At 39.8% G+C, this 24,428-nt stretch overlaps 4 protein-coding genes across 5 annotated transcripts; 1 reads left to right on the top strand and 3 right to left on the bottom strand.

Annotated features, from left to right (window-relative positions):
• Window positions 1–558: 558 nt before the first annotated feature.
• LOC147150310 (uncharacterized) lies at window positions 559–13,109 on the bottom strand. Of its 2 annotated transcripts, XR_015086122.1 has the most exons (6): window positions 11,419–13,109; window positions 10,833–10,929; window positions 10,541–10,715; window positions 2,468–3,014; window positions 2,184–2,328; window positions 559–579 (listed from the first exon to the last, which is right to left on the bottom strand). XR_015086122.1 is itself a non-coding variant. In XM_086025525.1 (4 exons), the coding sequence occupies exons 1-4, from the start codon at window positions 11,734–11,736 to the stop codon at window positions 2,813–2,815; spliced, it is 792 nt and encodes a 263-aa protein (XP_085881651.1). In that variant the 5' UTR covers window positions 11,737–13,109; the 3' UTR covers window positions 2,460–2,812. The 2 variants fall into 2 exon arrangements, 1 of the variants encoding a protein (XP_085881651.1); XM_086025525.1 differs by lacking the exons at window positions 559–579; window positions 2,184–2,328 and having other exon boundaries at window positions 2,460–3,014.
• LOC147150311 (uncharacterized) lies at window positions 5,413–10,105 on the top strand. Its single transcript, XM_086025511.1, has 2 exons — window positions 5,413–5,950; window positions 7,079–10,105. The coding sequence occupies exons 1-2, from the start codon at window positions 5,761–5,763 to the stop codon at window positions 7,954–7,956; spliced, it is 1,068 nt and encodes a 355-aa protein (XP_085881637.1). The 5' UTR covers window positions 5,413–5,760; the 3' UTR covers window positions 7,957–10,105.
• Window positions 13,110–13,635: 526 nt separating the features above from the next.
• LOC147150309 (uncharacterized) lies at window positions 13,636–17,292 on the bottom strand. The gene is made up of 2 exons (XM_086025522.1): window positions 16,859–17,292; window positions 13,636–14,811 (listed from the first exon to the last, which is right to left on the bottom strand). The coding sequence occupies exons 1-2, from the start codon at window positions 17,043–17,045 to the stop codon at window positions 14,123–14,125; spliced, it is 876 nt and encodes a 291-aa protein (XP_085881648.1). The 5' UTR covers window positions 17,046–17,292; the 3' UTR covers window positions 13,636–14,122.
• Window positions 17,293–17,458: 166 nt separating this feature from the next.
• Window positions 17,459–23,583, bottom strand: LOC147150308 (uncharacterized). The gene is made up of 2 exons (XM_086025523.1): window positions 23,230–23,583; window positions 17,459–19,861 (listed from the first exon to the last, which is right to left on the bottom strand). Exon 2 carries the CDS (start codon window positions 19,809–19,811, stop codon window positions 18,954–18,956), a length of 858 nt encoding a protein of 285 aa, XP_085881649.1. The 5' UTR covers window positions 19,812–19,861; window positions 23,230–23,583; the 3' UTR covers window positions 17,459–18,953.
• Window positions 23,584–24,428: the final 845 nt, after the last annotated feature.

Here is a 24,428-nt window from a genome sequence, read left to right as displayed (position 1 = left end):
CAGGATAAAAACTTCATGGGAGCACATGGAAGCGAATATATCCAGTTGGGGTGAATATACTGTACATACATGCAGTGGGTATGGAAAGTATTCAAGTATTCCTTGAAACTTTTCACTTTTTGTGTCATTGCAGCCATTCGCCAAAATCAAAAAAGTTCATTTTAATTAGCGACCTTTATATTTTACTCACATTTATATTTTACTCACATGCTGTCCATTTCTTCTGATCCGCCTTGAGATGGTTCTGCTCCTTTATTGGAGTCCAGCTGTGTTTAATTTAACTGATTGAATTAGGAAAGGCACACACCTGCCTATATAAGACCAGAACTGCCCAGGGAGGTAAGAGACAGATATTGTGGCAAGGCACAGATCTGGCCATGGTTACAAAATAATTTCTGCAGCACTCAAGGTTCCCAAGAGCACGATGGCCTCCATAAACCTCAAATGGAAGACGTTTGGGAAGACCACAACTCTTCCTCGACCCGGCTGTCCAGCCAAACTGAGCAATGGTGGGAGAAGACCCTTTGCGGGAGAGGTAAAGAAGAATCCAAAGATCACTGTGGCTGAGCTCCAGAGATGCTGTAGGGAGGTGGGAGAAAGTTCCACAAAGTCAACTATCACTGCAGGTCTCCACCAGTCAGGGCTGTATGGCAGAGTGGCCCAACGGAAGCCTCGGCCACATAAAGTTTATCGAAAAACACATGAAGGACTACCAGACTATGAGAAAAAAGATTCTCTGGTCTAATGAGACCAAGAATGAACTTTTTCGTGTTAATTCTAAGCGGCATGTGTGGAGAAAACCAGGCACTGCTCATCACCTGCCCAATACAATCCCGACAGTGAAATGTGGTGGGGGGAGCATCATGTTGTGGGGGTGTTTTTCAGCTGCAGGTTGCAATTGAAGAAAACATTAATGCGGCCAAGTACAGAGATATCCTGGACTACTCAATAAAATGCGTCAGGGTCTGAATACTTATTACCATATGATATTTCAGTTTTTCTTTTTTAGTAAATTTGCAAACATTTTCAAATTTCTGATTTTTTTTCTGTCAAGATGGGGTGCTGAGTGTACATTGAGAAATAAAATGAACTTTTTTGATTCTGGCAAATAGCTGCAATGACAGTCTGAATACTTTCCGTACCCACTGTACATACATGCATACATCAGGGGCGGAGCCAGAACATGGCTAATGGGTGGGCCTGGAAAAATGAGGGTGGCCCTGAATATTTCTGAGCACAATCCCGACACATTGTATATTCAAATAAAATGACAAACTGACTAATATGAAGTTCAGATCTTTCTTAGACAACCACAATCATGCCATTCTTAATATTCAATAAAATAAAAAAACAACGAAACACAAATTCAAAATGATCTAATAATCGTTTACTAAAAATCTAAAAGTATATATTTTTTTCCATGAATCTCATTGGGCGGTGCTGTCTGTTACCATGGACGGACGGGCCTGTGCACACCCAGGCCCTCCCATGGTTCCGCCGCTGTCATACATACGTGTATATGTATATGTATATGTGTATATATATATATATATATATATATATATATAAATATATATATATATATAAAGAGAGAGAGAGAGAGAGAGAGAGAGAGAGAGAGAGAGAGAGAGAGAGAGAGAGAGAGAGAGAGAGAGAGAGAGAGAGAGAGGAATGTGGGAGGAAACTGGAGTACCTGGATAAAACCCACATAGACGCGGGGAGAACATGCAAACTCCACACAGGAAGGCTGGAGCCCATGTGAATTCAAACCCACAACCTCAGAGCTGTGATGGAGAATGCTAACTAGTTGCCCACGGTGCCACCGACGTGACAACAATTTTCAGCAATTACAATTTAAATTTGCAATAAATATTTGACAGTCGACATTTTAGACACAGTCTTTCACACTGTCTATACATTTATCAGATTCACTAAGATCATTAAGCCAATTTGAGCTGGTGGTTTAAAAAGTGGCCAACAAAACGTTGAACAAAGATATCTATAGGTCTATAGTGTAGTCTATAGTATAGTCTATAGTATATTTGCATATGTGATTCTCACTTATCACAGTATCGTGTGTTTTATAGATTTTGTCCGTTGATTTGAGAGTCTCAGTATTTTCCAATGCTGAACCCATTATGGTTTATACTGTGGTTTCATTATATAAAATAAAAAGTACTCACTTTAGTCAATAGGTGGCAGTACAAGACCACAGTTCAGCCTAGGATACCTGACGCTGTATAGCTTGGGCTTTGGCAGGGTTTGGCCACTCCGGTCCTCGAGAGCCGCTGACTTGCCAGTTTTAGAAGTTTCCCTCCTCCAACACACCTGATTGAAATGGTCAGGGTCGTTATCAGCCTTCTACAGGGCTTGCTGATGGATGGATGGATTTATTATAGATGGATGGATGGATGGATGGGTGGATGGATGGATGGATGGAGAGAGCGAGAGAGAGACACACACTCACCCCCACAAGCACTGCATATCTGGTTTATTCTTTTCGGAGCTGAACTGCATCAGCAGGACAGGTACAGTAGCAGGATGTGTCCTTTACTACAAAACGAGCAGCTTAAAGGATTTCTTTCCCGTATGGCGCATCGTGTGTCTTCTCAGATTTTTCTTTGTACCAAAAGCTTTGTACCAAAAGCTTTGTCACACCGCGAGCATTCCCAGTGTTTGTCATTCGTGTGTGACATGATCATCAGCGTCAGGAGTGTGGGATGTGACGTCATCTGATAGTGGAACTAAACGGCTTCTGCTCGGAGGCTGTGTTTTCCTCACTTTGACGAGGATGAACCAGTAATCTCTAACCTTAGTCATCTTCTTCACTTTTCCCAATGATACCAGTCAAGGGAAATTTGTAGACATCATCCTCCTCTTCCTCTTTAATATAGAGGTGGCCTTCTTCCTCTTCCTCCCCCTCTTCCTTTTTAATGTAGAGGGAGTGGCGTTTCTGTTGCTCCACTCTGGAGCTCCACTCCTGCTGCTCAGGATGAGGATCTTCTTCACTGCATCTGCAGGACAAAAGAGGAACATGCAAATTAAGTCAAACTTTGGCCAGTCAAGCCACATTGCCACTTTGATGTAGGGCTGTCACTATCGAACATTTTTAGAATAAATTATTCTATCTGATAATTGAGTTTTGCATTAAGGTTTATTGCAAAATATTATTTTCTGACTATACTGTTTCCAAAACCAAAAAAGTAACAAAGAAGCAATATCACACGCAGGGGTGTCCGAATACAACTTTTCCACTTTCGATACGATACCGATAATACAGTATAGAGGACTGTCATATACCGATATCAGCAGGAATGATACATGCTTTTATTTTTTTAGTATGAAATGCTAGACGAGCTTTGATCAAGTGATACTATTCAAACAAAGAACACTAGTCAGCAACAGTAGGTATGAGCAAATAAGATAAATTGATTCCAAATATATAGAATACATAAATTCTTGAAACTTGAATAAAATAAATACAAAATTAATTAAAAGACCCTGACAAATAATCTTAATAAAGTAAATAAAAACAAATTATACACTTTGAAGTGCAAAATAACAATTTATTCATTCATTCTCCATACCGCTTATCCTCACAAGGGTCGCGGGGCATGCTGGAGCCTATCCCAGCTGTCTTTGGGCAGGAGGCGGGGGACACCCTGAATTGGTTGCCAGCCAATCGCAGGGCACACAGAGACAGACATTCGCACTCACAATCACACCTAGGGGCAATTTAGACAGTCCAATCAACTTACCATGCATGTTTTTGGAATGTGGGAGGAAACCGGAGTACCCGGAGGAAACCTACGCAGGCACGGGGAGAACATGCAAACTCCACACAGGGAGGCCGGAGCCGGGATCGAACCCACGACCTCTGAACTGTGAGGCGGACGTGCTAACCAGTCGCCCACCGTGCCACCCAAAATAACATAAATAAAATAATATAAATAAAATAACTTGTATACGAGTGCATCGGAAATGGATGTACACGATATATTTTGAGTTTTTGTAGTTTTTTTTTTTTGTCTGACATCGGACCGATATCCAATACCAAAAACGAATCGGGACACCGTTCACATGAGAGGGAGTGATGTACACGCCAACTTTTTTTAAACTAGAAGCCACTTCTTGGATCAGCCAACTGATTAAAGAGACACTTGATTGGGCTGAACATTGGCACTTATATAATAGGTCTGTATGTAAAAATGATGTCAGCACTAAAATTCACACCCCGCTCAGCTCACTAGTAATTTAATGTGTTTTTATGACTACAATTAGCACATCTCAATGATGTCCATTTTGTATGGGTGTGGCACGCTTTTTGTCATCTCAGCCGGACTACGTCAGTGAAGGAAGGAGGAAGTTTGTGTTGTCACTGCATGGATCCAGCGGTTTTGGATCATTAGATGCCAAGGCGTTAACTGCTTCTTCGGCCCAAGGAAATTCAGATTTAAACATCATTCAAATTGGGGGCTATAATGTAACAAAGTGGAGCGGCACAGTGAACCACTGACTTGCACATTCGCCTCACAGTGCAGAGGTCGTGGGTTCGAATTTGGGTCCGGCCTTCTTGTGTGGAGTTTGCATGTTCTCCCCGTGCCAGCGTGGGTTTTCTCCGGGTATTCCGGTTTCCTCCCACATTCCAAAACCATGCACGATAGGTTGATTCAACACTCAGTCATGGGACTTGTTTTGGTGGACATCTGCGATGGTCTAGTGTCTCAGAGAACTGGTCTGGTATCATGAAAGCTACAGGATCATTTTTAATCGTTTTTTTTTAAATCAGGGGTGATGACAGTGAAATATGCATATTTTAGAGGACTTTTATTTTGACAGGTAACATCAGATTTGGATGGGACTTGTTTTGGTGGACAGCTGGGGTGGTCTAGTGTCCTTCACGACTGGACTGGTGTTGCAATGCCAATTGGATTAAACAAAAATAAATATACTTAGACATTTATCCATATTTCAAATACACTTTATTATTCAATGCATCTCAAGATTCTAATTAACCATTCCACATTCTCTCATAGGTGGACTATCTGCGTTATAACAGAGAGCGCATTTAATAATTATTTCGAACCCTGGAGAGTCCTGGTAACCCTTTTATTCTAAAAGTGTCTTTCGCCGGTCGTCGGCGTCCTATTATCGTAATGCCTGATATGAAGGAAATTAGGGGCGGCTGGCTTGACTTAATCTTTTCGAGCAGAGGCTGGCTTGGTCGCAGTTTCTGTCCTTGCTTTGTCCTTCCTTTTGAAGAGTTCTAGTCCTCCGTCCGACTGTCCACAAAATGGGCGTCCGTCCGTACCGTTCCGATACAAGGATGGAATGCCCACCCCTGTTTATTCATTTTAAACAATAGCAATCACGTTTTTTGTGGATTGATTTACTTTGTTCGAGCAGGCTTGCCGTACCGTCAGTGGTAGCCATCGAGGCGAGCCAACACTAGCTAGCCCAACCACAACAATTTTCTAGTTTGATCTCACGTGGGCTGGTGACGTAACTTCAACCTGAACGGACTTCGAGGGCTCGTCATACAAACAATGACTTTAATGCAACCTTCATGTTATTGTCGGTTGTTTTTTCCTTAGTCACTTAATGGAGGAAAAACATCCTGGTTTCATTGTTGCGAAATTAGCTCGTCACTAGCTTTCCAGTCTTGCTTTTAGCTCGTTAGCTGCTAACAAAGAAAGGCGGAAGTTAGCAGCACCTACTGGGCTCAAGTGAGGGTAAAGTGTTGTTGGTTATCGTGTGAAAATGTGCAAAGTCCAAATGCTGAGAGCGTTGCTGAATCAGCGACTGAGTGCCGCTGTCGAAGAAATATTTGTAGTGTTAGAAAGAACGATAACAGAATACGAAGAGGAACTTTGTCGAACGAAAGAGGAGAACGAGCGGCAACGTCAACTACTGGACGCTGTTTTAAAGCCTCAAGGTGGACTAAAGAAAGGTGTGTTAACGCCGTCCTACCATTTGTTTATTGTATTTCTTACAGACGTGCATACAACGTCATTCCTGTGTATCGAACGTGCTGTACTTTCTCTCTTTACCAGATTCCTCAAATACAATACAATTTTATTTATATGGTGTAAATCCTCCACTAACAATGTTTTCTCTTGCATTTTTCTAGACTTACAAATACCGTTATCTTGCACTTTTTTTTTTGACTTTCAGATACCGTTCGTTCATTTTCTATAATAGTGAGCTGTAGCCTTGCCCAACTTACTGGGCGTGAGAATGGGTACACCCTTGCCAGCCAATGGCGTGGCATACCGGTACATAGAAAAACAAGCATTCACACGATTGGACAGTTTTATGTCTTCAATAAACCAACATGCATGTTTTGGAACTGTGAATAAGTTACAAAGTCATGCAAGCACAGGGAGAAAGTGCAAACTCCACACAGGAAGGCTGGGGACAAGACCTTGACCAGGCCCTCTCAACTGTGAGGCAGACTGCTGTCCACTTCAAAAGATAATGAGAGAGCTCTTTGTACAAAACATTGTGACTTCATATCCGTTGTAGGTAATATGCTTCTTTTAAGAATCATCGAGGGAATGCTCTTTCTTTTTAAATAAACCCATATAAAAAAGGTAAACATAACTTAGTTCCGGTGCTAGAAAGGATGAATCCTTTTTCATTTAATTTGAATATGAAAATTTAATACTCGGAATCTTGGAACAAATTCATTTTGTGAGTGTTGGATTTTCTGTAAAATAGTATTATCCTGCTAATTGCAGGATATAGGGTAGCCGCAAGTGATTGACACACCTGCTAAAAATGTTGATAATTACCTACTGTATAGATCCAACAAGATGGATCTTGTAAAGTACTATTTTGTCTGTATGAAGCTCCTCAGCTCACTTCAAATTGTGTACTTGGCAAAAAGTACAAGTGTTATTGCTTTGGCCTCAGCACAAAAACAGCAAACACTGAGTGCAGCAAATAATGCAGGATAGTTTCCCAATAAAATCTGCAAATTTTGCACATGCCAAACCTTGAATATACATAATGTGACTTGCCTGAGCAAAGCTTGACTTTTGCAAACCATGTATGCTTGTCTTCTTGTGTACAACAGATGCCAGTGAAGAAGATAGCCACCCTGAGCAACAGAAGTGGAGCTCTGGGGTGGAGCAACAGGATCCAGCGCCCTCCCACATTAAAGTGGAAGAGGCGGGAGAGCAGCTTCTAGGGCCGGAGTTGCCTGTGCTTCGTGTTGTCGTAAAGCATGAAGATCGTCAAAGTGAGGAGACCAGAGGGACGGAGCCTCCGAGCAGCGGCTCAAGTCAGCACGGGACAACGCAAGGTGACGGAGATCACTGTGCCGGAGCACAAGCAGACAGCCGCTTTGCTCCTCTACCTGTCAGTGATGGCACGACGTCACACTCGCCGAACACTGATGATGAACATTGGAAAGGTGATGTGAGATGTCGCACTGACGACACAGGCTGGAAATGCTCGTTGTGTGACAAAACCTTCTTTAACCAGACCCGTCTAAAAAAGCACATGCAATGGCACACTGCAGAGAGACGGTTCATGTGCTCAGATTGCGGTAAAACATTCTCTAAGAAAGGACACATAACAGCGCACATGAGGACGCACACCGGAGAGAAACCATTTTCCTGCTCCGTCTGCAGCAAAAGTTTCAGCGTTCCTTATGGTTTAGTTCAACACATGAGGACGCACACCGGGGAGAAACCCTTTAGATGCTCAGTGTGCGATAAGAGATTCGCTTATCAGATATCCTTGACGAGACATGCCAGCACGCACACGGCAGAGAAACCTCATTCCTGCTCGGTCTGCAACACAAGGTTTCGACTTCGGTCGGCACTCATGACCCACATGAGGACACACACGGGAGAGAAGCTGTTTTCCTGCTCTGTCTGCAACAAATGTTTCTGTGCCAATTCAACATTGAGGAATCATATGAAAACACACGCCGGTGAGAGAATTTAGCAGTGCCATTTGAGGGATTCGCAATTAGTAAGGCTGTGCAATATATCGAAAAACTATCGATATCACAATAATGGCCTTTGCAATATCGCAAAGACATGCAATAATTTTCTTATGGAATTGTATGGTTTTATCTGAATTCAACCAGTCAGATGCAAACTTAAATCAGCATCATCACATCTAGGGTAATTACAATTAATATAGTCAACATACATATCATATATCGCATGCTTTTGCAATATCGTGCAGCCCTAGCAATTAGTCAACTAATTGGATCATATGTAAATAGCAGCATATCGCACCAGCAAGCAGATGCTCTTATATAATCGGCATTAGCTTTCAGCAAGAATTCGTTAAGGTATGTGCAAATTAAAATTAAAGACCAATAAGATAATAGTACATCTATCTTTTATTCAGCTTTTGAGCTTGTACCAGCATTGATGACATGTTTATAAATACTGGTGCAACTTAAATTGAAGGCGATGTGGCCTTCTGTTAGAAATGGAATCAGTCATCAGCCACCTCCTGCTTTTCTTTCACTGCCATGCTACCATGAAAGGCAGGTTTGCATCACATTTTAAGTATTTTTGGTGAAATGCGCCCGAACTTTCGGACTATGTGCTAACACCTGTGAGCCATGACTCTGTATTAGACATAGTTCTTCTGTTTACATCATAGATTACCACTACTGCACATGTGTGTCAGAGACAGGTTGGGGGCCAGCAGGAGCACTGGGAAACAAGGCAATTTTGAGACGAAAAACAAAAAAGATAAAAATAATAATGATGACGGCAACTATTATATTAATTCAGCTGTCAATGTAGTCGTGACTAGTCGACTAATTTTGGCAACCCTATTCTCTACACACAAATTCGCCTATTTATAGATTTGTTTTGGAACCGACCCTCCATTATAATAATAAAAAAAACACACTTATTCACTACTTTTATGCTCAGGCCAAAGCCCTGTCTAATAAAAATGTGTGTTTTGCGGTACGTATAGGTAATTAAAGACCTCTTTTGGGTGAGTTATAATCCCAAATTCCAAAACAAAGCGAAAGTGCATGGTATTGAAATCAACAACGGCAAGTCAATCAGTTTCAAGGCTAATGTAAGATGAGTTTTACGTGCTTGAGGATCATATTTTGTGGTATATTTACAGTTGAATCTACAAATATGGGCAATTCTATACATATAAATTTGAGATTTGAAGGCCATCAATTAATTGCGTTTTTTTCTTCTTCACATTTAAAAAAAATGTTTGCTATTCGTTGCTGAGCGTGGTCCTTATCCACCACAAATAGCGGGGAATTACTCTACGTGCATTCTAGAGGAAACCAATTGATGAATTAGACGGTGATGTGTTGAAGTGAAACCAAAGAATGGATATATTGTACATTTGGACTGCAACAATGTGTTGTGATGTATTAACCAGTATTATAATGAATACACAATTAAATGGGGGGGCAGTCCATCTGGTGTCAGTTTGGACATGCATTATATTCCTTTCATGGGACAATAAGTTTGTACTTTAAAAATAAATGAATAAAAAAAATCAACAACAACCAATCAGATTGTCAAGTATTCGCAGCAAGATGACACTTTAATGTTTATATATCTTACTGGTGGCTTATGCCCATTTTTTCAAGATATTTGGCGGGTTAAAAATGTTTGTTTTTTTCCATTTGTAAGAGGCATCAGTTATATTTTTGCTATTGCAAGATCGGCTCGGTCACTATACACTGTGAAGAGCAGGACGCACTTTATTTTGTCCAGATCTCCATTCGCCACGTAGATGACAAAACTGGGATTGGGCCTAAATTGGTCATGTTGGGCAGGGGTGGTCATGCTCTATGCATAAGCAGAAGCACAGGGGGAAAAAAAAGGTTGGAAAAAAAACACTAGACGTGCTGATTCAGCTGCTGTAGCCTATTTAAAAATGTACAGACTCTGAAATATAGCTAAGTACAAAAGTTAAATTACATTCATACTTTCTACAATACCTGTTTTGATTACTGAAATAATGTATCCTGAATAGTCAATGCAAACAGTGAACTTCATTCTTTGAGAGGCTCTCATTACTCCATACAGGAATCCTGGCATAAAAAAATGCACTCATAAGTATTTTCTGCAGGAATAAAAATAACTGTAGATATCAGGAACAGAGGCAACACAAGATGGCTGCCACGCGGCCTTAGAGCCAACTGGCAAACAGTGACAGCCATATGTCATGTGACATTGGCTCCATGGTCGGAGGGTCATCAAACGTAAACAGCTGTCAGCTCAGAACTGTGGTCACTGAGGTGATTGGAAAACGGAGGAAACATTAAGTAATACAACAAAGTCGCTTAACCCTTGTGTTGTGTTCTGGTCAAATTTGACCGTTTTAAAAGTTGTGTCACTGAAAGTTAATTTGTTCGGATTGACATAAGATTCTATTACTTTGTCCACTAAAAGGGTTTGAACACACACGAAAAAGCATTAATTGGCATACTAATTTATTGTATTAAATTTTTGTACACTCGTGTTCCCGATCAAAAATGACTGTTCTAAATTAAACCAGAATGCAAGATATATTTACTTCTTACCTAGTACAGTTCACAGAGTTGTCAGCGAAATTGAAGCTGTGGTCCAAAGCAGACACTTCACACCTCTTTCGTTTCATAAGTGTAGAGCTAGTCCTGGGACTTTCAGGAAGAGGGATTTCCATCAAAGTCCCAGTGTCACACGACACACTTCGGCTAGGGGCTCGGGCCTGGAGGGCTGGAAACCAAAGAAAAATACAAATAAAAATGTTTATAATAGCGTTCATGATTTCAAAAACATAGTATTTTAAAAGAACAAATCTGCAATAAAATAGACTGAAATAAGAGTAATCACCTTTGCTACGCCTGCAAGGCTTCAAGTCAGCCTGTATAGATGCATGCTTATGGGTGACAGACTCAGTCTGACAGCCAATTTCTCTGGTTAATTTTGGCTGAAAACATAAAGTACAGAATAATGTTTTTAAAAAACAGAGTGACTAATTTTTGTAGTATAATTACCGGTATTTGCTGTCAGCTACAAGCAGTGCATTTATTACAAAGTCCAAAAATTACAAAGACGGCATTTTGTTGCCATCATTAGGTATTTACCGTGGAAGCAAAACTGTAGTAGACTCGCTGCTGTATCTGCACTGATGGAGTGGTCAGTGGGCGCTGTGTTTACATAGTCATGTGACTCTGGAGACCCGTGGTTCTTCGAAAGCGATTCCGCATTTTTTATAATTCAAAATTATTATTTTTTTTTAATGCTGGGCATTTTTATGACTATTAGTGATAGATAATATTGCTGATCATCCCATCCCCAAATGTGGCATAACAAAAGATATATTCGGGTACTGCAGCTGCATACGCCATTATATCCATCAACCCAAGGTAGTATAAGATCATATTTTTTTGCACTTTACACTATTGTAAAGACTCACCTCAGATTGGCACCTGAAATCTCCTTGATGGCGGGGCAGCAGTGTTGGTGAGTTTTGGCTCAATCGTGGAAGAGCAAGGATAGGGACTGCCTCGCTCTTCAATCGAAGTATCTTAGAATAGCCCATCTCAAACTCCATCAAGTTTGCGAAGGAATCACGCGTAAAATGTTGTTTGCAAACTCCAGCGCCAGGCGGGAGTTCACCGTCTTCACCCAGCCCAATTACACGCAACCACTGGCGCCTATTCTCTGAATCCTGCGGAAATTTATGCAAACCTACACAGTTATAGCAACCCACCACGCTACACTTTCTCCCCATTCTAGCGAACAACAATACAATAAACACACACAACAAAAATACTAAATACAGCTAAAGATAAGAAATGGCATATGCTAAAAGCAAATAATCTAACACGAACAATTACTAAACACTACTACCTAAAACTAAACTACCACCTAAATAATGTTATAGACCCTACTACGACAAGCTGTGCTAAATAAACTAACCAAATGCTATGCTAATAAATCACCAACTCGCTACGGAGTTACGAATATTCCGGAAGTGACGCCAGGATTCCCTGTTTGTCAAATCCAGAGGCACAGCAAAATTCACATGCCGTGCAATGTTTAACCTGAAGATGGCGCCACATAGACGGTTTTTGCCTTAAATTCAAGATTTCAACAAACTAAAATGTCTAAATTATGACCGGGACATGGACAGCTTTAGTAAACACCCGCGTATACAGTTTATCAGCAAAGAAAATGTTGATTCGGGGGTAAGAACCTCTTTAATTGCAATGTTGTAAAATGTGTTTAAGATACTAGCAAACCATTATGATCTTATAATGTTGGTATATTTATGGTTTAAAATCAGGTGCGATTTGAGGATTAGAGGTGCTCCAAGGAGCGAGGAGGTGGGGGTGGTTGCACTCACCACTCCAAAAATTGTGCGGTGAATCTGTGAGTAAACCAAATCTAAGTCGGGTTAACTTAATTAAATGATTAAAAGAATGCTTCTGAAGATGTCCTGTCTAGAATTAAGTCCACTGACATATTGTATAAGTTAAGTGTCTGGTTGGTTTTGAAAGGCACTTAATGTGAGGATACATTAAAAAAAACACACACAGTACAGTACAATGATTGACATTAAAATGATAATAAATTCAATAATAACACAGTATATAAAGTACTCTCCCAGCTCTCTGTCTGTCTTTCTGTGTACCATCAACCAACTTAGGCTACATCATTCTAGAAGGATAGAGCATATGATTTTACACTCTTACCTGTACGTGGCTGTTGTTTGCCCAAAAAACAGTCTCATGTCCATGAGACTACACTGGCTACATTTCTCTGTACAGACACACACATCAGTAAACTAGACAATAGCCGCATTATCGGCTTTTATATAATATACACATGGGCATTGCATAAACTTGTTTCTCAATCCAATCAAAAATGAGAGTGATAAGCATAAACCTACAGTCTGACCACCTGTAACGTTTCCATCCTCCTTCCTACCAAGAAGCTACAAGACTGAACAGTAAATGCAACACAAAAAAAGCAGGCTAGTAATGAAAATATTGTCTTGGTATCGAGTGGTAAGTTAAGAACGTTTCCATATATCATGGGTAAAGCAAGCTATACTTACAATTTCACTCCACTGCCCAGTGGGTATCTGATGTCAATTCAACATCAATATGACACCAAAATCATTCAATTTATGTCATATTGATGTTGAAATGACACCAAAATCATTCAATTTATGTCATATTGATGTTGAATTGACATCAGATGCCCACTCGGTATGGGGAGATATCGGTCTGCGGAGATCATGCTTCACTAGTCCACGAGTGATGCAAAAGCAGAGGTAAGGAGTGAGGTGGATCAAACCATTTTCAAAGCAAAAGGAGGTTGTATTGTATTTGTTTTCAACAAATGCTGGTTGAATCATTTCAACCAGTGGTTGAAAAGATTTAAATGGGAAAATATAAAGTTTGGGCGGGGCATAAATTACTCAAGCTTTTTAATAAGTACAATGAATAATAGTTTTAAGGTCTCAGTTTGGGCTGTGCAATGAATGATTGCAAATACAGTACACAGTAATTGAAGTCAACCCAATAATAAATACACTTATCCAATGATTATTGGGGTTTTTTTTGGCACCCACTCCACCATTAACAAATACTTAGCTGTGCATGAATAAAATGAAACAGAAATATTGCATGTCAATTGTTTTACTCAATCACACTGCAGTTAGACACTTTCTCACAAGTGTGTTGGCAAACCTATTATTTGAGTTATTTCACCACAAATTACCAGCCTTCTCAAGAAAAAACATAACTGCAGGAACGTAATATAGTGCAGTGATCGCCAACCAGGTTGTCAAGGGGTGCTGGGAGAAATTATCCAATTTCGCTTAATTTATTATGCTTATCATTTATAATTTCATATACATGCCGTGGCAAAGCACAGAAGGCGCAAAATGTCTCAAACTCAATATGCCCTAATTGTATGCAAAGAAATGCAGCAGGTTTATTATGAATATTTATCAAAAGAATATTTTCCATACTTATCAAATTCAATCAACATGCGTAGGAAGCCTGTGTATCAGAAACAAAGCAATTGAGTTCTCTCACCAGTTTTTCTTCTCATGTTGATTCAGAACTCAATCCTAAAATTTGTCTTTCAGGCTGAGTAGAAATTGTCTATCCAGGGTGTGTTCTTGCATGTGCTCTCAAATTTCCCTTTTGAGAGAAACTTTTACCACAGACTAAGCAGGAAAAAGGTTTCTCCCCAGTGTGTTTTCTCATGTGCTGAACCAACAGTGAGCGTACATGAAAACGTGTGCTGCAAACAGAGCAAGAAAATGGTTTTTCTCCCGTGTGCGTTCTTGTGTGTGTTGTCAAACTACCCTTCTGAGTGAAACATTTACCACACAGTGAGCAGCTAAAAGGTTTTTCTCCTGTGTGACACCTTATGTGTCTTTCCAAGGTGGACTTGTTGACAAAGATTTTTCCACAGTGGGAACATGTCACATGTTTGAGGACAATGTGACATGTCATATCACCGTTGGAGTGCTCATCATCATTATTATCATCATCATCATCGTCATTGTCAGGAGACATTACGCGGTTACAACCTGATTGGAAAACTAAGCGGCTGTCCGCTTGGCATCCGCGACAGTGGTCTTCTTGACCTTCATCGTTCTCATCATCCTCACTTTTCACGATGACATCATTGAAAGACAACTTGGTAATAGCAGCCTCCTCCTCTTTAACGTTGGAGAGCTCTGGTTGCTCATCTTCATATTTTATGTGGGGGGGATCTGGCTCTGGCTGCTCCAATGTGGCGCTCCCCTTCTGCAGCTCAGCATGAAGATCTTCTCTACTGATGTCTGCAGGACACAAAAACGTCAAGCTTTGCTCAGTCAAGACACATTTTATAATGAAGTTTCTAAATGCGATTGAGGAATTACAGAGGAGGACAAGCAGAAGTTGTAGCAGGATAGCTCACAATGTCAATCAACCCCTGTGCCTTTAAATTGTGGGGCCGAGTGAGTGATGTGTTCTGTATCTCTCCTTGTAGCTGTGTCTTCCCTGTAAATGTCAGGAAGTGCAGTTTGTCAACTCAATTGATATTTATTTGAAATTTTTGATTGTAAACTCATAATAACTAATAAGTCCAAGTTCCATTTCTATTTTCCACTTCACTGGAGAAGTCTGAAACACATACAAAGCTTAAGACATTGCTCCCAGGTCCAGGCAAAAAAATAGGCAACTCAAAACCTCTTAAATTATCTATTATTATCTAAATCATGGTACCACTGTACTTTACATTAGAAAAATCTCTAGGCACATTGGCAACTAAAAATGTCACAAACTGTATATACAGTGGACAAGCTAGCTGGACCTGTGAGGTGAATTTGAAATATGGTCAATAGATCACTTGCATTGCTAAGGAAATTTACGTGACATCGGCCTGCAATACTAATTCCAAAGGAACTGTGCAGATTAGGTTAAACATCAGAGCTGGGCATTCCGCCTATGTGACAGACCAGTCCGCCGATCCGCCTATGTCGGACGCCCATTTTGGGCGGACCGACGGAAGCGCTTTAAAAGGACGAGGACGGACAGGGTCGGACGACGATGTTTTTTATGAATAAGGATGCAGGGATGAGGACAGAAAGGTACCCATGTCGCAGACGGAGGACAAAAAAGGGTAAAGTGCCCAACTCTGTGAATACATATAAAATTACTAATGTGATTTGTTTTCACAATAAAGTCCTGAATTTTGATTTTGAGATTTGCACAATAAATTACCTCAAACTTACACCGTTTGAGAGCATCTTCTTTATTTATATTGTTAATCAGTTTCAGTCAGGACCATCATTTTTTATGCCTCTTATTTAGCTTGATATCTACATTTGTGCAAATAAATATGTAGGCTACTGTGCTTCGGTCTTAATTTAATAACTTTATATAGTAGAACTACTGGATGCATTTGTCATTTGATGGTCTACTTAATGTCACTTCAACAAAGAGTGAGAAAGGGTAAGCAGTCATAGTGTGTTGTATATATATATTTTTAATAGAATAACTTAAAAATATACCATGCTATCTCATTGCCGTGATGTAAAATGGCCGATATCGTCATAGAAAACGTTTTCTATATCACCCAGCTCTAACATGTACACATACTGGATGTAGTGCATCAATAAAATGACTATTGGTAATACGTTCACACATATTCATGAAACAAATATTAGAATGGAAGTTCTAAATGTGGCGGCACGGTGATCGACTGGTTAGCACGTCCGCCTCACAGCTCAGAGGTCGTGGGTTCGATCCCGGCTCCGGCCTCCCTGTGTGGAGTTTGCATGTTCTCCCCGTGCCTGCGTGGGTTTTCTCCGGGTACTCCGATTTCCTCCCACATTCCAAAAACATGCATGGTGAGTTGATTGGACACTCTAAATTCCCCCTAGGTGTGATTGTGAGTGCGGATGTTTGTCTCTGTGTGCCCTGCAATTGGCTGGCAACCAATTCAGGGTGTCCCCTGCCTACTGCCCAAAGACAGCTGGGATAGGCTCAAGCACGCCCCGCTACCCTTGTGAGGATAAGCGGTACAGATAATGGATGGATGGATGGAAGTTCTAAATGTAGGTCAGTACTTCTAATAATGTTCAGGACCCGACCTCCCCACCGCTGTTTAAATCTAGCCTGAAAATTGTACTCACAGTTGCTTTCCAAATTATTATTTTGTCGTTCATGACTTCTTCCTTTTATCGCTTGACCTTACGCGTGTTGTTATTTTCCTTTTTTTTTACCCACTTATCCTGCTTGTCATTTAATCTATATAAATTATCAATTCTTTGCCCATCTCAAATTCTTTAGATTCGCCTTGTTGCAACGATGAAAGACTACGTTTCTAACCAATGCCCAAACCTTTGTGTAATCCAGGCTTCTTGAAAACGGCGTCCAGTAGTTGACGTTGCCGCTCGTTCTCCTCTTTTGTTCGAGAAAGTTCCTCCTCGTACTCCGCAATCGTTCTTTTAAATACTATAACTACTTCTTCGACGGCCGCACTTAGTCGCTGATTCAGCAACGCTATTAGCAGTTCAACTTTGCACATTTCCACACGATAATAACAACACTTTACACTTAGACTCAATCTTTAACAAAAAAAAAACAACGCGAGACGTTGTTAGCAACTAGCATCCTAAAATACGCTGGAGAAGCTTCAAAGCGCACCGAGGCCAGGTTAATCCGGAATTGAATCCCTTACCACTGTTATATGACACAAACATGAACGGAAGAAAGAACCAACGTAGACTTCAGAAATATAATAAATACTCGTGTCGTCTTGCTAACTTGTTTTACTTCCGGTAGACAGGTCACGTTAACTAATAATTTGGTAATTTCGGAGCACGACCGCCGCCTCAGGTGGGGAGGTGTCATTACACTCTTGATACGCTCAGATACAAATACAGTACTGTACTGCATAACTGAACCAGAATCACCTTTATTGGCCAAGTATGTTAAAACACGGTGCCAAATTGTTATGATAGCAAAAAAGACAAACAAAACATCAAAATATCGACAAAACAAAATACAACATATCCATTTAGAGCATATACACAAATGTATCAATCTCGATATCAACCATATTTGATTTTACTTGTATTTACTTTTTTTTTTTACATCGGGTCTTTATCTGAAATTGAAAAAAGTAAAAAGCCCATTTTGACAAAGCAAGGAGTACAAAGAACAGATATTTGTTTTCAAATGCAGTGAGTAAAAGTAAAAAGTTGTCAGGAAAATAAATACTCAAGTACAGGACCTGAAATATTGCAATAACTTGCGTACAGCAACAAATGTGTACTTTGTTAGTTCCCACCCATCTAAAGTCAAGTCCCGTGATAAGTCAAGTCCCAAATCCATCCATCCATCTTCTTCCGCTTATTCTGGGTCAGGTCACGGGGGCAACAAGTTTCGCAGGGAAGTTCAGACTTCCCTCTCCCCCGCCACTTCATCAACAGGAGACAATCCATCCAGCATGCCCTGGGTCACCCCCAAGTCCTCCTTCCAGTGGGACATGCCCAGGGCACCTCACTGGGGAGGCATCCGAATCAGATGCTCACCTTAGAAAGGTCCCAAAGCCAGCAGGTGACCCCAGATGGTTGTTTGTAAAATCTACATCCAGTTCCACAAGGAACATGGGCAAGGTGAACAATGGAAACGTCAACCACATAAGTCCAGGTACGATCAAATAAATGTCCTGAGAACTACCCACAACGCTTCATCAAGTCCAATTTGTGTCTCAAGTCTCTTAGTTTTTGACAATTCACAAGCCATCAAAGCAGTGATTGTATTCCAAGTTTCAAGAACTCAAGTCCCCATCTCTCATTAAAACTTTGTGTCTCAAGTCTCTTAGTTTTTGACAATTCACAAGCCATCAAAGCAGTGACTGTATTCCAAGTTACAAGAACTCAAGTCCCCATCTCCAATTAAAACACACAAGGAACTTCTTCTTGATAATTGAAGTCACTCTATTTACTATATATCAAAAACGGAGACTACTGAATAGCAAAATACATATTAAGTACATTTACACAAATGCAAATACTGATCCACAACAGCAAATACTTTAACCAAAATGGCAGAGATGAAACAAACTCAGCAATGTGCACTTAAAATATGCACATACCGTCGATAAATAGAGGTGAAAGTCGTACCACGTTAACAATACAGTCCTCTCTGGCTTCTTGTTCCACTTAACAGGCCCCGATTTGACACAAAGTAAATTTGTGAGTACTGTATATTGAAATGAGATCGTCATTATTCAGTGTATACTTTTTGTGACATTTTTAATTTGTGGCATGCCATGAGATCAGGAAACAACAAAGGTTAGGAAACTGCCATAGCACATGCCCTATTAAAAAAAGACATTTTAAAAATTCATGAAACTTCTGCCTTCAATTCAGTGTGTAAATAGCGGTAGTAGATTAAACATCAGCTCGTTTTATATCACACACTTCAGCTAAGCACTCTCACTAGCATGTTTTTTCATGTGCTGAACCAGACCTGAACGAACTCTAAAACCTGCTTGGCAGATTGAACAGGAATAAGGTTTTTCACCTGTGTGCATTCTTGTGTGTGCTACAAAATTCCCCTTTAGGGAGAACCTCTTCCCGCAGAATAAGCAGGAAAAGGGTTTCTCCCCAGTGTGCGTTCTCATATGCCGCGCTAATGCTGAACTATCGTTAAAACTGGTGCTGCAGACCGAGCAGGAAAAAGGTTTTTCTCCGGTGTGTGTTCTCGTGTGAGTAATAAAATTTCCCTTTTGGGTGAAGCCTTTACCACAAACTGAGCACATGAATTGTTTCTCACCAGTGTGCGTTTTTTGGTGTTGTATCAGTGCTGAACCATCACTAAAACTTTTGTCGCAGGCGGAGCAGGAAAAGGGTTTCTCTCCAGTGTGCGTTCTCATGTGTGTTCTCAAGTTTCCCTTCTGAGAAAATGTTTTGCCACATACCGAGCATGCAAACGGTTTCTCTCCGGTGTGTGTCATCATGTGTCTTTTCAAGATTTTCGTGTTACTAAAAGTTTTAAAACACTGTGAGCATTGGAAGCATTTGCTATCTATGTGACATGTATGATCACATTTAAAGTGTTCATCATCAGTGTCAGGAGAGTGTGACATTATGTCTTCGCGATCCGATAGCGGCGCTAAGTGGCGGCTGTCTGTTTGGGATCCAACGCAGTGGTCTCCATCACCTTCTACTTCTACATCATCATCTTCACTTTTCACAATGACACGATTAAATGTCAGCTCGGTGATATCACTCTCCTCCTCTTCTCCTTTAACATGGGGAGAGTCTAGCTCCTGTTTCTCCATCCTGGAGCTCCACTTCCGGTGCTCATGATGAGAATCTTTGTCACTCACATCTGCAGGACGCAAGAAGATATACATATGGTTTAGGAAAGACAAACTTGGCTCATACAAGTCACATGATGCTTTGTGTGATGTCACCACAGAAGTGTATCTTCGGAGCCCCAAAAATTACATGGGGATTTTTTTTTTTTTTTGTAACCACAATACAGATTATAACACGTGCACATATAATGCCAAAATGTGGCCACATAATAGTAATTTGCAGGTCTAACATCATAAACAATTTCAATGTTTGGATGAGCAAATGCAGCTAGAAACTGCAATGCAATGTCCTTCAGGTTGTACTTCTGCTGGAAAAGCAATTTGTAATAATTATTCCTCGCAATGCCAGGCTTTTCAGAATGTCTTTGCATAATATATTTAAAGTATATGTATAAGGGCTGTCAACGTTAAAGCGTTAACTATGAAGATTAATTGAAATATTAGAGCGCGTTAAAAAATGAACCCTGTTTTATTTACTTCCTGTGGCAGCTGACTTCTGCTCACTTTGCACCCAAACTTAGAGGAGAGTCATTGTCGCAAAGACGGACTTTTACGCAGTTTTACTTTAAAAAGTTGCTCAATGGCTCATTGGAGAAATCTAAAATAATCCAAATTCAAATACCATATTAGTTTAACGTCTTTGGTGTATCGTTCAACAGTTATATTATACAGGAAAAGAATCGTATTCAAGGATCAAAGAAAGCTATGAGAACAGCCTTTGAATAAATTTTAAAAACACGCTTAAAATAGAGCTGGTTATCGAAATTTTAGAAATTTTAGTGTTTTATATTTTGGCTTCTCACTAGCATAAACACATTCTTATAGAAGAAAAACAATTCATGTGACAAAAACAATGTAGTGTGTCTTTGCAAGCTCATGCATTTTGCATGTTGTTGCTGGCAGCAAGTGTGTGACAAATATTATTTTGCAATCCAGGAGCGTGCTTTAAGATGTTTATCGTAACCCCTAAGGTTTCAGTCACATTAATGGTGGAGAACATCTTTAAATGATTGATTTTAGTCTTATTTTTTATATCACAGACATTAGGCATTTGAACAGGGGTGTGCAGACATTTTATATCCACTATAGGTCATCCCTAGGCTGAAAAAAAGAAGTCACACTATCCCTGTTCATTGTGTCGCTTTAACCCTAGCCTCCACCTCAGCTTCTTGGTGCACTCGATTTGCTTACCCATCCACCCAGTATGTAGTCGCAGATACTTAGTGGCCACAAATTAGTATTTGCTGGTCATGAAGTACATGGGGCGCCACTAAAAAAAAAAAAAAAAAAAAGAAGAAAAAAATGTTTTTGGTAATGAAGCAAACAATTATTATAATTAGTGTGGTATCTAAATTTCTCAATATAAAAAAAGGGTGTGATATCTTGAGGCATTTTATATTATTTACAATTTCAAATTGAAAAAATTGTAACAATGAATACAGTAGATTTAATCAAAATGCAATCTAACTGTAAGTGTGTCTTGTAACATTCGACTTTTGACAAATGTTTACTTTAATTTTTTTCGTGTAGCCCTTTGAGTAGGGCAGTGCTTAATCTTTTTATTAGAATATGCGGCCGGTGCAGCATGCCCCAAGGCCATAACTTTGGACGCCCTTGGTTTGTGGTTTAAAAGTAAGATTTGACGATTGCGTGAGGGTTTCAAAATATGGAGTCTGATGTAGTTTTCAAACCAGCATTAAAATTTTAAACAAGATTTACTATTTCAAATTAAAGTTTCAAGGCCAGTGTTAGGGTTTGAAGTCTGGGTGTGAGTTTGTGAGCACAATAAGAGTTTCACAGAAGGTTTAGGGTTTCAAAGTGGGGTTTCAAGCCAGGGTTTGAGTTTTAAGTAGAGGTGGCAAATTAATTGATTAATTGACAACAAATAAATTCTCAAATTAATGGACAACTATTTTGACAATTTAATAATTGTTTAAAGATATGTTTAACTTAAAATTGTCCAAATCCTCTGATTTCATCCTCTCAACTGTAATTACTCTTTGATTTCTGTCGTCCTTTATGAGCTTTTGTGTTTAAAGGCCAAGTCAACCCAAACATTTTTTTTTTCAAGAAAATGTTCTATGCAGGCCCACTAGTTGAAACAAGACATTCTGATTAATATTGTATTTGTGGAATTAGAGTTAATCAGCGGTCGACTGGTTAGCACGTCCGCCTCACAGTTCAGAGGTCGTGGATTCGATCCCGGCTCCGGCCTCCCTGTGTGGAGTTTGCATGTTCTCCCCGTGCCTGCGTGGGCTTTCTCCGGGTACTCCGGTTTCCTCCCACATTCTAAAAACATGCGTGGTAAGTTGATTGGATACTCTAAATTGCCCCTAGATGTGATTGTGTGTGCGGATGTTTGTCTCTGTGTGCCCTGCGATTGGCTGGCAACCAATTCAGGGTGTCCCCCGACTACTGCCAGAAGACAGCTGGAATAGGCTCCAGCATGCCCGCGACCCTTGTGAGGACAAGCGGTCCCGATAATGGATGGATGGAGTTAATCAGCCGTTTTTAGCTATATCTGGGGGCAGCCATTTTGTCACTTCTGTCGACTGAAAATGACATCGAAGTTGCTGTCAACAGAACTGACAAAATGGCCGAGATGGCTAAAAACGGGTGGATTTTGCTGCGTAACTCGTGTTCCACAAACACAATATTAGTCAGAATGCCGTGTTTCCACTAGTGGGCCAGCATAGAACATATTCTTGAAACAAATATGTTTGTGGTGACTTCCCCTTTAATCAAAATAAGACATTTGTAAACATCTGGTTTTACTTGAAAACCATGATCAAACCAGTTAATGAATCAGTTTAAAAAAGATTGATGAGTACTGTAGGCGCCATAATTAAGTGTGCACCTACAAGTACATCATCAATCCCTCTCATATGATATTGCATAGTTGTTGTTGTTTTTATCACTAAACAGTACAAAATAAACAGTTATAATTCGTTAATTAACCATAATAGCGAAAACAAATGGTTTTGTAATTGTAATAGACATTAATACAAAATAAAATGTTATTAAATGATTCTATTAACCAACGTAGTAATTGAAAGAATAAAAAAAATTTTTGATAGTAATAGTTGTCACTAGATAGTAGTGATAGTTGTCTTTAATACCACACCTCCTTTCCTTACTTTAATTTTAAAAGGCTTCTACGTTTGCGCCACCCTGTACATTTTAACATAACACGATCGATCACAGTTTAGCAGCTAACAAAAATAAAGACGTCCAACTAAGGTATATGATCACCAATTTTGATATTACATCAGTTCTCTACCCTACACTACTGTAAGGGTTTTATTAAGAAATGTACAGGTCAACAAATGTTAATAGATCCAAAGCTTCCCAAACAAGTTATCGTAAAAACTGTACATACCTGCTCTATGTACCACAATTTAAGGCTTCTTACAGTTTCCAGTAGTTTAAGCTGTCGCCTGTTTGTTCGACAAAGTTCCTCTTCGCAATCTTCTTTCACACTTTTTGCACACATTATTACACGAAAAAAAATCACAACACTTGCGCTCACACTTGATCTCTGCTGAGCAATGCTAACAAACGCGTTTCATTATTCGCAGCCATCAAGCTCAACTAAGCTAACTGGTGACTCTTCCACGTGGCCTAAAACGCGAGTATCAAGACACGAATAACTAAAGTGAATACAATAGTTTTTATACGACGGAAATGTCAACCGAATGAAGAAAACAATACGGCTGTCAACATAACTCGGAAGTTGGTGTTTTACCCTTTTCACTTCCGGGGAAGAATGCCTTCCTCGCAGTGGAGGAGTCATTTTTTTCCTTTTTTTTTCAGTGGAGGAGTCATTCATTACACGGTACATTGCGCCAGGTGTCTGTCCCGCTTTCAGGAAATAGACGATGTCCTCTCTATTTTTGAAGTATGCGATTTCATAGCTCCAAGCATTATGAATGTTTGAAGCCCCCATTCATCATTAGGCCTATTGTATTTTCTTCTTAATGACATTTGTGGTGTAATGTGCTTCAAAATGTTCTTAAGTGGTGCTGGTCTCCTGCCAGTGATTCTTTACCACACATAAAGTAAACAGCAAAAACAAAAAGTCGGTCATTTTTTACCAACTAAACAAGTAGGCAAAAATACTATTGTGATTTTAGGAAGAAATAAAACATCAACAACAACAAAGTACAGAAGCTATCAATCCATCAAAGGTAAAAACAATTTATAATGCTTTGAATTTGAGTATGTTTGTCAATCAGTTTATTTAGCAAGCATGTAGTATGAGGTAAAGATGGGATGTGCAATATGATTATGGATGTTGGAACAGTTAATGGTATCATTTTGACTTGCATGTTAAGTAATATTAACAACAACAACAATGATGATAATAATAATAAATCACGCACCCCTATCAATAACACCACTGGAAAAGTATATTGGAATATAATTGTTTTCAGTTTCAATTGGTTGGTCCTTCACACATCATTGCTCTACCAAATTTTATAATTCATTTACGTAAACCACGTTTTACCAATCAAACTGGCTACTGTGAAAAAGGCTCATAAAAACAAAGCTAAAGATGGCCTAAGACCTGCACACTAC

The sequence above is a fragment of the Filicampus tigris genome, chromosome 3 (genome assembly GCF_054856515.1).
Source record: "Filicampus tigris isolate MCC_2025a chromosome 3, RoL_Ftig_1.0, whole genome shotgun sequence".
Lineage (NCBI taxonomy): Eukaryota > Metazoa > Chordata > Actinopteri > Syngnathiformes > Syngnathidae > Filicampus > Filicampus tigris.
This window is presented reverse-complemented; position numbering and strand designations above follow the sequence as displayed.

Excerpts from the sequence above, each read along its gene's own strand:
- LOC147150310 (XM_086025525.1), bottom strand. The coding sequence starts at position 11,736 with ATGGGGAGAAAGTGTAGCGTGGTGGGTTGCTATAACTGTGTAGGTTTG. Across the intron at positions 10,716-10,832 it reads GCCTTGCAGGCGTAGCAAAG|CCCTCCAGGCCCGAGCCCCT; the intron begins GTGATTACTCTT and ends TTTGGTTTCCAG. Across the intron at positions 3,015-10,540 it reads AACTCTGTGAACTGTACTAG|ATGCAGTGAAGAAGATCCTC; the intron begins GTAAGAAGTAAA and ends TTTGTCCTGCAG.
- LOC147150311 (XM_086025511.1), top strand. The coding sequence starts at position 5,761 with ATGTGCAAAGTCCAAATGCTGAGAGCGTTGCTGAATCAGCGACTGAGT. Across the intron at positions 5,951-7,078 it reads TCAAGGTGGACTAAAGAAAG|ATGCCAGTGAAGAAGATAGC; the intron begins GTGTGTTAACGC and ends TGTGTACAACAG.
- LOC147150308 (XM_086025523.1), bottom strand. The coding sequence starts at position 19,811 with ATGGAGAAACAGGAGCTAGACTCTCCCCATGTTAAAGGAGAAGAGGAG.
- LOC147150309 (XM_086025522.1), bottom strand. The coding sequence starts at position 17,045 with ATGTGCAAAGTTGAACTGCTAATAGCGTTGCTGAATCAGCGACTAAGT. Across the intron at positions 14,812-16,858 it reads GAAGCCTGGATTACACAAAG|ACATCAGTAGAGAAGATCTT; the intron begins GTTTGGGCATTG and ends TGTGTCCTGCAG.